Source organism: Chaetodon auriga, chromosome 5 (assembly GCF_051107435.1).
Source record: "Chaetodon auriga isolate fChaAug3 chromosome 5, fChaAug3.hap1, whole genome shotgun sequence".
In the NCBI taxonomy this organism is placed as follows: Eukaryota; Metazoa; Chordata; class Actinopteri; order Chaetodontiformes; family Chaetodontidae; genus Chaetodon; species Chaetodon auriga.
This window is the reverse complement of record NC_135078.1, coordinates 5,085,123-5,100,512: the sequence shown is the minus strand read 5'-3', so window position 1 is coordinate 5,100,512 and position 15,390 is coordinate 5,085,123. Positions and strand designations below refer to the sequence as shown.

General features: G+C 41.9%; 1 protein-coding gene across 1 annotated transcript in view; it reads right to left on the bottom strand.

Moving 5' to 3' along the window:
- The window catches only part of zmat4a (zinc finger, matrin-type 4a), a 117,594-nt gene that overhangs the window by 84,951 nt on the left and 17,253 nt on the right, over positions 1-15,390 (bottom strand). Inside the window, exon 2 of the mRNA XM_076731664.1 lies at positions 13,455-13,556. Within this exon, the coding sequence (XP_076587779.1) occupies positions 13,455-13,556 (102 nt within the window). The remainder of the gene's footprint in view (positions 1-13,454; positions 13,557-15,390) is intronic.

The window sequence follows — 15,390 nt, the reverse complement described above, 5'->3', positions numbered from 1 at the left end:
TAATGAATGACCACTGAACAAGCCAGCATGCATTAGTAAAGCCATGCCAACGCTGGGGACTGATGGAACTTATTACTAATATATAACATTAGAAGTATATATAGATGTATCATACATTGATATACTGTACATTGATTCTGGCTGGAGTAGATTCTGGCTTGGCATCCTGCTTGTTCTCTCCCCATTTTTTCCATCTGCCAAACTAAGACAAATTGCCAAAATAATCATCTTTAAGTGACTGTAGCTCAGGTGCTACAGTGGCTTGGCCATTAAATGCCGGGGCTGGTGGTTCAGGCGCTGCTTCGATTTGTAATTCGATGAGGACAAAAGCATCTGCCAAATGACTGTCTCTGATAATTACTGTGCAATGTCAGCATGTGTTCGACAAACCTAAAAAGAGCCTGGCTGTTCACTGCGTTGGATCACCAAGTTAAGATACAAACAGGAAACTCCTCTCTTATCTCAACTATAGTTCCCAACTCTAGTCTCAACAATCCACATTTTCATATTAAAAATTGATGAAATGACTATGTGGAATGTGCAAGTTGTTGCTCGTAGTGATGAACTCACAGTGTTATCCCCTGACTCTGCAGCTCCCTTCAGCTCTAGGGGGCATTTAGCTTCTTTTAGCTCATAGTTTTGGTTTTCTGGTCCACAGCACTATTGTTTTCTTTCAGCCTCCCCGCTCTGATCTGCATCTTTCCGGCTGCTGCGGGAGACTGTTGTCAGCAATAAAGTTCTAATAAACTACCAGCTCAGCGCCAAACAGCAGACAGACAAAGTTAGTAACCGGCTGGTGAACATAGTGGAGCATTTAGCAGCTAAAGAGCCAGATATTTCCTCAGGAGTGAGTGGAGACCTGACAAGGGCTGGACGGAGAGTGAATATTGGACAGGCAGCTGTTTGCTAACATGTTAGACATATCAACTTGAGAATATGATAGTGTTGAGTTGCTTTGTCCACATGTGCCTAAAACAAATCAACTTATGCAGGTTTGAAGTTTTATGTAAAAACCCAAACTGTCTCCTGAATGACAGAAGTGCCGCAGTTTCAGACCTTTTTTCCTTTGGATGGTAAGTAGCATCACAGACCAGCTGGAATAAACAGAAGGCGAACACCTTGCAGGACTTGTGCTGTATTAAAGTTCAAAATGGTTTTACAGCCAGCTTTAAAAAAGATAGGGTTTACAGAAAAGACATTAAACTAAATGTCTTGTTCTGCAGGGCACTTTTCACACTGACGCACACATTTACAAGGATTTTGTATGCATGAAATGAGAAATGGTGGAGGGCTAATGGAACTGGCTGGGTTCAGGAGCATCCGTGCTCCTGCTGAGCTCCAGTCGGAATAGGCCTATCCATCAGCACAACCTGCACTCTTCCTGCAAGCATCTGGAGAGGCCACACACTCAGATCTGTTACTTTTTTTCATGACTCTGTCGCCTGTTTATGTCAAATGTACTTTTTTTGTTTTTGACTGCATTTACCTTCTTTTTGAATGTTTTAGTTCATACGTAGACTTTGACATTATGTCATTTACTTTAATTTCTTATTGGTGTTGTGCAGATTGTGAGAGGCCTCGTGTGTGTGTTCTATCAGTCATTTGTTGCACCAATACCTGCCAACCTTATCCACTGCTGGAATAATAAATGCCACTTCAGCTGGCTCATACCAACACAAGCCACTGCAGCCAGAGCATACATCAAAGCAGAAGTTCAGTGTGTTTCTCGGGATAGGAACCAACTTAATTCTTCACTGTTGGCAGTCTGATGTGAATAAACAGCAGCCTCGTCGCCTCATTGCTTTCAAAACAAGTTTGAGATGACTACGAGATGGATTCATGATCTTTTGTTCTTTGACTTCTTCTTCTAAAGTTTCCTTTAGCCTGTTTCCTTTAACCCTTTCCAGCCTAAGTCAGCACACTTGAAGCTGATTGGGCTTTCTGTACATGAAGCAAACCCACTTGGAAGCAGGCAGAGGGATCGTTGAGCAGAGATCAGTAGACAATATGTGGAGCAAACCCTGAGACGGCTGGCAGAACGCTGTCACGAAAGTAGGCCATGCAGTCGATTCTCAAGCTCCCAACTGAAAACACGTTATCGACCGCGAACAAAACCCTCTGAGATCAAAGAGAACAGGCCCATCGGCTTTATGCAACACCCCATATTAGAAAGCACAAAATGCAGTTGTTTCACTGGCTTCCAGAGAGATGACATCATGCGGATATGCACTTCGCCTCAGTTGTACTTCTACACCACTGACAATGTCACCTGCTGCAGAGACAGACCAGCCCTGTCAATGTTTGGATGATACACACTTACAGGTCTGCCTGTACCTGTCTGTCCATGGCCGTGCCATGACAGCCGCAGTTCAGCTTGTGGCATTTCAAGGAAACAATGCAATGTCAGATTCAGATGTAAAAGACTAAATATATTATGATTCTGTGGGCCATTCAAGCACAATGTCTCCCCACTAAGCCTGAGTACTTTTCACTCCACTGCTTTTCTTTTTGACAGCTCCAAACATTATATCTCATTTCTATTCCCCAGAGCTTTAGAAGGCTTTTGTTCTTCTTTCCAGCAGTGGATTTCAAGATGATTTCTCTTGAAAGATGGACTGATGGGAATGTGAGCACTACAATACAAAGTGGAGACTGCTTTCTTCTTAAAATCCTGTCCCTCACAAACCTCCAAAATACCTTCACCAAAGCCCAGAAAACACAATAATGATTAATATTTTAATTTCTGAGAGGTGGCTAGTAACTTTTTGAGTAAACTGTACTTCTAAAAACTAATTTCACCTTGAATTTTAATTTTCACGAGAGTGCATTTTGCGCACAGCTACAGTCAGGTCTTTTGCTTTGTTACATTCACTCTTGACCTTGATACTGTATGTGAGTGTGCAAACTGTCATGAGTCAGCTCAGCCCCTGGACAAAGCTAACACATCCTGGACTCGTCTGATCACTGAACAAACAAACAAGGAACTCATGCAAACTCTGCTGCAAACAACTGGTAATCAGCAAAAAATGTTTTTCATTTATAAACCCAATTCCAAAAAACGTAACCAACGTCTACCACATGTTTATTGTTATTCTCAGCAAGCTTTATTTTAAAAGTGTAACCAGATGTTGTGAGCGTCTAAAATAAGAATATAAATAATAATGTACAAAAAAAATAATATACTAAAATAAGCAACTCCTCTATGTTAGTCTTTTGAGTGCTGCATGTTTGCCTGCTGCATGAGAGAAATAAAGAGAAATATCCTGAAATTCGACTCTCTTGTAGGCTCATTAAACTGTCAGCAGCTTTTGCCTTAAAGGATGAAAGAGGGTGAAAGGAGACATCCTCCCATCCTGCCTTGAAAGTGACATGAAGAATGGGGAAAGGGACATGGAGAATAGGGAGCTTAAAGAAAGTATTATTTTCTCTGTTGTGATTAGATTTTCTTAACCACCATCACCATCACAGAGAAAAAAGAAAAGGTTCCAAACCTCTAAAATAGCTTGATCAAAGCCTGTTAAACGTGAATGACCACAGTTTTATCACTGTGTTTATGATGCACTACATCCTCTGTATTCATGCAGCCGTAACACACAAAATGATCACTGCATGCAAAAAACAATTCTACCACACCACCGAAGGCGAGATCCACAATGTTAAAACGCAGCCTGTTGTTTTGAATTTGTGCCTCACGGGGCTGGAAGCACATGTGGTGAGGAAGAGGGGGGTGTTATATTGAAATTAAAATCCTGCCTGAGATTATGAGCTGAGTCATGCTGAAACTGTGAAAGAATTCAATCTAAGTGTGAGTGGAATCTGCATCTCGCGCGCTTTTAATTTGACACGCTTCATCGGCTAATCGCCTCCCTGTCAGAAAGATTCCCGGCTGTTTCGAATTCGTTTAATCATCTTTTGAGAGCCAAAAGGACCGTTTCACCTATCTCTCTCCGTCTCTGCTCGCCAGCGCCGCTTTTTAAAGGGCGGACTAACAACTGATCTCTCAGGACTATTTCCATTAATAACCCCTCCTTCGCTCCACTGTTTCCCAGTGAGACAGGCTCATAATTAAACTGTGTAAACGCTGCTGCATTAGAGTGAACTAAATAAAAAGGGCTAAGCATCTCAGCGGTGCAGTTTTTGCTTACCAGAGAAGCTTTGGGCCACTTTTCTCTGTGCCAACATGTTTGGAAGCATTTAAATTTCCTTCTTCTTATGTGTGTGTTGTTGGTACACTGCATGGAGACAGATTGCTGAGGAGGACATGTTTGTCTTTTTCCATTTTAATTTAATGAGAAGGACTTCTATAAAGAGGAAATTTAGCTTTACAGTTGATTACGTCTTCCACACTAAAGGCTCACTGGAACAGCACTGTTCAGCCTCTTCAATTATCAGCAGGCACCATGATGATTCAGTCTCATTTCACTACTGCAGATTATTTTCTGTCAGCACTAGAAATGGCTAATATTTCCATCCCATTAACTCCAAAGCCTATGAAAATGACAGGAGATGATCGATGGCTGTAGTGTGGACATCACTCGAGACGAGACTGTGTATAAACTCTCTGACCGACCTGCTGAAACTATTAGAAGACCTCATTGTGCTAATGATGCATGAGAAGTAATTAAGAAGGGATCACGGAAATTAGTTTCTTTCTTTATCTGTCAAACACGACAAACTGATGACAGACTGCAGCAGGGACCAAGCAGGGCCGCAAAGAAATCACCAGCATTGCAACTGTGTCAGCATCCTGCATAAGTATACACATTAAAAAGACGCTGGTGCGTGTTTCCTGACTGCTTCAAATCAGCGTGTCAGTTAGTGCATTTACAAATGAGACGCGGTGCATTTTTGTTTGTGTGTGTTTAGAGTGATGGTACAATTTGAACCAGAGGCCAACTACTAGTACTCGTACTGAGCTCCTGTGCTCCACTAATCCTCTACTTCAAAAATCAATATTTGCAAAGGTCAAACAGAGCAGGCCTGGAAAATGCAGATTAGCTCATCAATAGCTGACACACTGTCCTACACCCACACGCAACGGGTTGGTGATGAGCTGATGGAGCCGTGTGAGTGGTGGGAGGTGTAACAGCTCCGGGTTTGTAAAACGTTAAAATGATGCCATCTAAGGTCACCTTGGAAACAATAAAAGAGTTGATGTTCAGATTTGACTCAACGGGCAGAAGACTGCTTACTTTATGTGCAAGTGCATTTAGAATGTGAGGATACTAAATAACGTGACGTTTTGGTTTATTTGTTTGAGGCTGACTCAACTTGCTTTGCTGTATTTTGTTGATCTGTCTGTTGGTCTGTCAGATATTCATGGTTCCATGATGATTCATCCGACTGACATTGGTGATGGCCGGACGTTTCCTCTGGTGCCATCATGACGTTGACATTTTATGGTTTTGAGTGAAATATCTACTGTTGGACACATCACCACATAATTTGGTGCACACATTCATGTCCCTCTCAGAATGAACTATGATCACTTTTCGTTAGCATGCTGGTGTTACATATATAATATTTAGCATGGTGGCTGAGCCTTGCTGTTGGTTTGGCCATGGTCTCCATCAGTTCTAATAAGAGTTTACACACCAGGCTAACTGTGATTGTCACTATCACTCAACAGTGTATTTTCTTTTCGAACATATTTTATTATTAAATCAGTAAATAAAATAGGAGGATTGTGAAACTTTGGCAGAAGTCATTTCCACCTCTCTCAAATGCAGTATCAGATGGGCATTATAAATTCTGATTAGTGGTAAAAAGCTGCTTACTCTCTTTAGAAAGGTGACAAGATGGAAAATAACACCCTGAACAGTACAAAACTGGGTCTGGACATTTTAAAAATCCAAATGTTTGAATTACACAAAACAGTTCTCTCAGGCAGATCACCAAACATTTCAGTGTGAAGGTATCTGCCCTAAATAGTCAGCCTTTCTGACTCACCACAATCGAACAGGTAACATTGGTGTAATACTGTGGTCACCAAGGCATCCTTAGCTGACCATCACAGGGTTCATGCTCACAAATAAACATATTAGAAAAAAAAAAAAAAAAATCATTGCCATTTCTATTTTTACGTTGACCACAGCTCCGTTGCCATTTCAATTTGCCCTTTAGGCAACTTGCACTCCAATGAACTGTGTTTCTTCTGCACCATCCACCTACATTTAACTCAGCCAGGGAGATAATGTCTTTGTGCACAGCTGCTCAGCTTCAGACTCCATTGTTCAAGTAACTGAAATACCACTCTGCTTTTCTACAGTTTGGATTTATGACCCTTAGATTTTCATTCAAGATGAGAGGATGAAATGATCATGGTTTTCAATCTAAACTGCCAACCGGATGCACAGGAGGTAAATATCTTGACACACTGAGGGCTGATGGGATGATAATCAACAACAACAAACAACATGCAAGTGTTGGAAACTGGGGGAAAGTGAGGATGAGACAGTCAGGCAAGCATCCTTCAGGGCAGACGATGTCAGTGCAGTTATCAGGCCCTGCGGTCTCCTCCACACATCTAAAGCTCCATACATATTCAGCACCCCGATTGGACTGCTGAATGTGGGAATACTGCAAACAAAACACCCAGGACAAAGGGTGAGGCGGTGGGTCACATCCGGTGGGGAGAACGAGGGAGGAGAGGTAACATCGTACTGCAGGTAGAGGACAGTGTGTTCCTCCTACTTATTCCCTCATTCACTGTCTCAGTTGGTTCATCACAATTTTGTTTATATACTGTAAGAGTATTTCTAGACTGTCAGCAACATCCCTTCTGCCATAAGGGCAATTTTTCAAGACAATGGCCAAAGTGAAATGCAAGACATGTCATGTCACATGCCAGTCCACAACACACCTTCTCTGCTGCTATTCTGTTCTAGATATAATGCCGTGTCTAACAACATGTGACCTTAATGTGACTGCAGCATAAGCAACTACAGACATCATCTGCACGTTTATTATTGGTCCCATTCTCCCATTGCTGCAGGCCAATGAAGCATCTATTTATCACAGCAGGGTAATAGTTGAACAATGTACTGAGAGCCATTATATTTGATGATATGCTCTATGGTTACACCATATATCTGTTGATCTCCTAGACCTTTCCACTCCCTCTTGCAAACCAACCAAGAATTGCTGTAGAGTCAGCAGCACAAACAAAATAGCATATAAAACATTGATAGGCAAACTCATTTTGCAATGCATCCAAGATAATGGAAAGCAATTAGTGAAGACATGAAGTGGACAAAGAGCACAGCAGTCAGAACAGCACAAGTCAGCTAAATGCTAACGTCATAGTCTCCCCCATGCAGCCAAATACTGCCATTATTGTCACTGTGGCTGCTGCATCTCCGGAACACTGGGAACATTATTATGCTCCATTTTGTGAGGAGAAGTTTATATTAGTATGGTGGTATTTTGCAGAAAAGAGTCTCTAGCACTGTTCCTGGATGTGGGGAATGAGATTATTCAGGCTAAAGTGGCTGAAATACACAATACTGTAGCAGGATGAAAGTGTGCTGAAGAAAGTCGGCTGTGGCATGTGTACTGTGCTGAAAGAAGGAGGTAAAAGGATCTATTCTAAATCTATAACTATATATGTAAATCTATTGAGCATCCAAATGCAAAGAGAAGGTAAATTCAACGTGGCAATTACAATTTGGGTTGACGAATCCCAGCATACAGAACACATGAGAGGGATGCAATGCAGGCTGGGCACAGGAGGACTTTCTTGACCTCATTTGAAAAAAGTTTTGTTTCTGAATTGTTATGATTTACTCACCTTTGGAATAAGGACTTTGGAAGATGCAGCATCTCAAATATGACACAACCCCCAAACTACGCCAAACATCCTAGCTATATATAGCAGCAAAATGAATTGTCTGGCAGTAATGCATTCAATCAGTGTTGAAAATGCATTCTAACATGGGTTTGACTTAAGTAAAACACTGAGCACTTCAGAACTGTGGTGTATTCGTTAGAAAATGGTTCCTCAACATTAGCGCACACACATTACTACTCCCACACCTGGTTTAATGATTACTCCCAGGTCACTCCCCATTCTGTTTTCTCTGTGAAGTAACAGGCAGTGATTTTAAAGAGGCTTTCCTGCAGGGTTTGGAGCAGGGCAGCCTGTCAAAGAGAGGCTGCAGAGTACCCAATCCAGTACACATGCAAAGAGACGGATGCATAAATTAACATGAGCCACACAAGTCTTTGAACTGTGAACCAGAGACGGTTCTCATCCCCTCTGCAGAGGAGCGCTGGCTTTGATGTGTTTGAAAAGGGGGTTTAAAGATCAATTACATCTCCAGTCTCTACTGTCACCCAAGAACTGCTTTAACTTTGCCAGTTTAAAATTCCATTAAAAGCAATGCATGAAAATTCAACGGGACTTGGACTAGATCAGAGATCACCATATTAGTGTGAATTAGATGACCAGTCTGTCACAAATGTTTCAACTTGAAGGGGGATACAGAATTAATCCTCAAGCTTTAAAAACGTGACGCTTGATTTAAGGCAAAAATACTGGAGGAAGATTTCACTATCAATTCTTTTTTTGTTTCTAGTAATGCACTCATCCAGATGTAGAGATTCACTCTGTATATGCAGGCTGCTCAGTTCTACCGCAGACATGTTCTGCTTTCAGTCACTGAAGTTTCAGGTTTTTTTGAGTTTGAAAAACACTAAAAATAACAATTGCTGTGATAGTGTGTGAATATTTAGTGATATTCTGTAACACTGTTTTCACCACTGAAGCTACATGCTAGCTGATGTAATGTTTCTGATCACACATCAATCACCCAGTGAGGGAAGCAGTGTCTGTAACGTCATCCTAAAGGCTTCAGCTGAACTAGACGACACTCACACCTGTTCCAAATGGTGCCCTCAGTGGTGGGCTCAAAGCCCTCTTGTCTGCTCTCTGATTTCTCTCCAAGAATTCTGCAACTTTTGTAGTTTTGACCCGATAAATTGTACAAATTAACAAAGCCTACATGCTACTGCGCACCGTCAACCCAAGTCTGCATACTCTCCTCACCGCAACATATCAAACGCATCCTCTCGATCATGGCAGTGCGCTTGATGTGTCAGCGCTCTGCACACGCTATTGCTGCCACAGCTGACTATAAAATATACTCAACTGAAAACAGTGCAAAGACTTTAGACTTAATTTTCACCTCATCAACATTAATTTTTGCAAATATCTGCTTATTCTGAATTTGATGCAGCAACACGTTGCAACAGGAGCAGCTAAAGACTGGGAAAGATGTGGAATGCTCCCAGAACACCTGTTTGGAACATTCCACAGGTAAACAGGTTCATTGGTAACAGGTGATAGTATCATCATTGGGTATGAAAGGAGCATCCTGGAAAGGTTCAGTCGTTAACAAGCGAGGATGGAGAGAGGTTCACCACTTTGTGAACACATGATTGTATAAAGGATATTAATGCATGGGCTCAGGAACACAACAGCTTGTTTACAAATTCTGTTTCTGTTTTTATTTACGTTCTACACAACGTTCTGTTTTTTGGGAATCAGGACTGTATTTCCAGTTCCACCACAGAATGTACCTGTCGGCTCTGAGGCTAGATTCCTGAAGGGAGGAAATCTTCATCATTACTCTCCCTGCTGTGCTGAGCTGCTCCCTGGAGGGGAGTGAAAGACCAGCAAATATCAATAATGTACATATTCTACATTCACATAGCTAATTCACTCCAGGAGAGCTGGCTGACTGAAACGGTGTTAGCACACCTCACCACACCTGCCAGTCGTGAAGTAAAGTGTGTCAGATGATGTCTGTTTCAGTGAGTTACAAAAATGATTATATGCAGCCTCGTCCAATTAGCCTTAGGCACTGTAAGACAATCCAGCCAGCTCTTCATTTGAAGCAAACTTTACTTTCTGTGTTCTGCTTTTGTTTGTTTGACACAGCTACTCATGATCATTATTCTGATTTATTCCAAACAAAAGATGTTCTCGTTCTCTGCTGAATCGCCGGACTCCAAATTGAGCTGCATGTCAGGGACAATCCATACTTTTACTATGACTGTTCAAACTGCTGAATATCATTCAGCTTGGTTATCACATCAAGTAGCCACTGAAAAAAAAGATATTTTGGTTAAACACATAATCTATATCACAGTCTCAATATTCAACAGAGCAGTCTGATTTTGCTGCTATGACTTTAAAGAGTGAATCTACAAACACAGTGCAAAAGGAATAATTCAGACAAATCTATGCAAAGAAAACTGAAACAACTGCTCTTCTTAGGTACAAAACGCCCTCGTTTATCTGAAGGAAAGTAAAGTTAGCAGATCCTTTATTCCCATCTGTTTTTTTGTTCTCACTGTCGTCACCGTGACCCAAACTTGTCATGATGCATTAGAGCCTAACTGTGCTAAAACAGCATCCAAATATGCCCCCTCTCCAAGAGGCAACAGGCCAAGTACTGTATTCAGCATTCACCACACAATAACAAAATGAATATTTGATTTGGATTGGTACAGCCACTTCCTGTCTCCTGCAACGCCCTGAAGAACAAAGCAGTTCTCCTGTTACCCACGGACAGTTACGACTACTTTAAATAGCACTCCACAGCACCACAGTGAGCACAACGCCCTGCAGGAAGCAGAGTTTGACTTGTTAAGAGCTGCAAAAGGAAAGTTCAGTCGAAGACAAAGTAAAGCCAACTTTGAGCATTCCACATTCAAGAGACAATGTTACATGGAATAAATTAAACTTTATTTCTCTTTGATGAGCCTTCACCTCAGCAGCAACCTGGTCTCTATTCGGAACAACAACAGAAAATCAATAAAAATGCTAAACTGACTCAAGGTCCCAGACATTTTTCTTCTGGTCTGTAAGGTAACAACAAACAGCCACCCGTTTCTCAAACTTCATAGTGGGCCACACTGTTCATACGAGTCCTTTCAACCCCTGTTACTGCAGATGTCCAATGGCAGCAGGCTTTAGTCAGACTGCTCTCATAACTCAAACTGACAGTGAGTGAGATGCAGCATCTGCAGAGAGAGAAAGGTCCACTACCTGACAACACTCAGGCGGGTGGAAGGAAAGCAACTGGCTGCTTTACTCACGCTGTCCTTGAAGTGGATGATCAGGGTTGTTAGAGTGGTTTTTGTGTGTCAGTGTATATTAGATGGTGATATACGGAGGCATATGACTCATGCATACCGTCTAGAAGGAGTAGTTACTGCATGCATAGCTAATTCAGTCAGAAACATCTCAAGGAAGTGACTGTTCATTTAATGATTTTATACAGTTGGATTTGGTGGATGAAGCTGGGTTCTGCTGGGAGAACTAATTCCTCACAAACACGAAATGTAAATGATAAACATCAAAAACTTAAGCACATGAGGATGAGGCAGGGGTGGCGGAGGGAGCTGAGGGAGCAAATGGCGCTGGCATTAGCATATCAGCAGAGCGGTAGTGAGTAACAGTGAGGTGTTAAGTTATAATGGCTGCACTCTGCACCTGAGCATGATTGGACACTAACAGTGAGCTGGTAACCAAACAGTGAGCCAGTGGTTGTGAAGCATGAATGAACAGCTGATGCAAATCAGCTAATGCGAGCTCAGTGGTCTGCTCAGTGAACAGAGCTTAAGCTCTATGAGCTGCCACAGATATGTGTTAGTGTCCTTCGCACAGAGCAAGGCTGCAACCAATCATGTTACTGTCTTTTATGTAGCAAGTGTGGTGTTTACTGCGACACAGAATGTTGCTCCCTGACTTTCGCCTTTAAGGCAGTGACTGCGCCCTGGCAGCATAATGTGGAGAGAATCACTGTTTTAAGACTAAACTCAAGCCCCTCCATTGCATTCCATCCTGAAAGCTTCATGGAGGGATTTCAAATGGATGAGTATTGTCAGGCACACGCACAGCTCCAAATATGAAGTAAAGAACCAAAGAAGTTAATTAACTTAGTGAAGAACGAAAAACAGTCCAACAGCAATGACACAGAAACTACTTTCAACCATCTCCACACTGACAGATTGCACCCTCTGCACTTAACATGTGTAGACACATAGAACAAGACGGAGCTTTAACATGACTCCTGCATGTGACTATTTACCGACCATCAATGGCAAACTCTGCCCCGATGACTGCAAACACTACTCTTCACCACTCAGAAGTACTCTCCTCACAGTGATATACAGGTTTCAAAAACAAGCTCCAACTCTGAACAACACCAGGTGATTCCTGAATACAGGATAATAAGTTGCTGGCTGGCAGCTGAGAAGTGTAAATAATACAACTTTAAAGTTACCAGGAGGTGTATTTATTCTCTTTTAGTAGAGGCCAGCTCCTCCCTCACAACTCTACTGCAGCCCTTGTGGCAAGCTAACAAACGCCTGGCTCGTCTGTTCACTGAGCAAAATTTAGATCAACTCTTCACCAAAGTTCTGGTACAACAGCGTACAAGCCAACCCTCAAAGTAATGGAGTGAGACTGGGATTAGTAACTGTAATGTAATAAATGGGCCGTGTTTCCTCTCGCACACATCAATGTCAGCGAGCTCTCATGCAAGGCGCTGGCTTATCCATCGGAGGCAATTTAGGGTTACGCAAAAACACGTGGACGGAAGGAGCTGGGGACCGATCCACTACCCCTGTGAGCTGCCACTCTGTAATTAGTGAATTTAAAATTGTAATCCCTCACACTACTCCTTTCTAGAAAACAAAAAAAAAAAAAAGTCATTACATTACTCCAACACATTATAAAGTAGCCCAACACTGGATGTTACAACAGCAAGAGCCAGGACAGCCATTTATCATCAAAAATGGCAACATAACACCCACATAATGCAGCATAAATGGTTTTCAGTGTGTAGACTTGATTACTCTTGTGTAAATGCAACTGATCGTGATGGTTTCTATTACTTTTTGGCTGCTCACACTGTTGGATTAGCTGCCATGTTTGCAGCCTGTGTTTTAAACACTTCCTCAATTTGCAATACAAAGTGAAAGATACAGTGTAAGAGCATGGTGCCACACAATGAAGATGAAGTGGAGGTTTTCAGTGGTGGCTTTGCGTGTTTAGTGTAATTATACTAATGAGTCACATAGAATATGGCAATTATCTATTGCTGTTAAGAAGCCATAGGTAGCACCTTTAACATCTGTGTTTGAAATTATACAGCACACCACTTATGTAGCAGCAGCAGAGAGGAAATTACAGCCAAAGTTCAATTTCTACCACTATGGTATTTTCACTTTGATTGTAATTCTCTGCTTAATGGAAAAATCAGTGGTTAAACTCAGGTGTGCTGTGTTTATATTGACTGTATGTCAGCTGCTGGGCTCACATATATAGATCAGCCAAGTGTCTCTAGGGGCATAGCCAAAACAGCGTGACCCCAAGCCTTTCATTAACTCCAAGAGTGTAGTGTGTCAGAGGCATGTGAGGTAATGTGAGGGGGCGTCTCCACCTCATAATGGGCGACCCTCTGGGACTCAGAGATGAGCTGAGCGCTGCACACTTTGCAGTAGCTGTCTGTGAAAAGCCCTTGGTCCACCTCTGTTGACTTCATCTGGAGAAAGACACAAATGCAGACATGGTTACTGACCTGGATGCACTTTGTGGCAATGCCTGAAATTTTTAGCAACATATTTCAAGATAAACATGTTTCAGACGTGAGATGATCTGTTACTGTGTTAAATCACTGGTCCACAGATTGATTTAATTAAAACTGCACGTGTGAAACACACCAGGAATCATTCATTAACTGAAGAAGTGCTGAAAGAGAAATTAGTATAAAAGTTGTGACCACAAGATTTACTTTTTGTACAAAAAGCCTGATATATGCTGTCACGATGGCGCAGCCTTGCTTTGCACAAGACAAACCAACCAAGATGTAATTGAGCAAGTAAACAACAATCTAATTTCATACTTTCATCACTGTTAATCAATATTTCATTACCTCCAGGATTTGAGTTAGTGACAGATGCCGAGCGGCTTTTGCGAGCAATGAGTCAGAAAAAAACATTTAATATCAAACCTCCCAAAATTGTGTTTGATGATGATATATAAATAACAATGACAGATCATGCTGATATTCCTGGAAATTCATTAAAACAAGGCTGAACTGGCTGCTGTGCACTGGAGAGAGATGGCTGCAGAACACTTATTTCCTTTCTATGGATATATCTGAGCCATCTCTGCTTTCCACTACTACTACTACTATGCAAGCAGCCCAGCTTCCATTAGGGGCTCACATTTCATATTTGGAAGCAGTCAGGCTCGACTCATCCTCATTTACATAGGCAGGTCTTTATTAGGAGCAGCACGATACATGAGCACTGAGGTCATGTGGGTATAAAAGCAGACTCTCCAACTTTTCTGCACTGAGAATGGAGACAAAAGGACCAGTGGAAAAGAACTTTTAGAGCTAATGCTAAGTTCTGTTGTGGTTTGTTCTGTGGCGCATACAAATGATGCTCTCAAATGTCTTTCAGGCAAAATGTGATATCATAGCACATAGCTGGTAGTTGTGGCACAGCAGAGAAAGAGGACAAACTGCAACACAGTTCAAAAGTTTCTTATAAATATCAAGCCGCCAGCAGAAACATCTGATTTCATATTCTGGCCCATTCATTTCTTAAGCTAACTAGACTCTTGTTTATGGATACAGCAAGAGATGTTTGACATTAGATACATAAGTTGTCATTTAATGGTGTTATAAGACACACGGTGCGCTGTGTATATCCCACATCATCTCCTGATGATGTGTAAATAAATGATGAGCTCTGTTGGTTGGAGACTCTTCCAGCATTGTGTTTTCTGCCTGGAGCTACAGGTAAGGTGCATAATGCCTATAAGAAGTGCAAGTTGAAGAGTTGTTTTTGTATTTTTGAGACCATGGTGCAGCTCTAAGTGACATGTGCCCTATAAGTCTGAGTCACACCAGTCCTGAAGTTTGTCCCCAAGAGTGATTTTTCTGAACTACTTCTGTGACTCCTCACATAACTTTTGAGTTAGCTCACAATAACATTTCTGCTCCCTCACAATATTTTTACATTTCCCTGATACATGAGAACAGTTAGTGTGTTGGACCAGTCCAGTTATTATATACTGTCAGTTTAGGGAAATGCTGTGGATGCAGTACAGAAAGGAGAGATGATGTGACACTTTACATTATGCATTTCTTGCTCTGTCCTCTTTTCAAAAGGCCAAGCTCCAACGGCTGCAGCTGCTCAGCCCGGCTGTGCTGGCTGAAGCTGCGGCTGTGGAGATGGCTCATGCTCAGTCTGCGGCTGCATATGTGGTTGACTCTTTGATTATGGCTTAAGCAGCTGTACTCACTGTGCAACCAAAACAGAAATACTGTTCAATGCAACGTCCAGTCAACACAACCACTCGTCTCA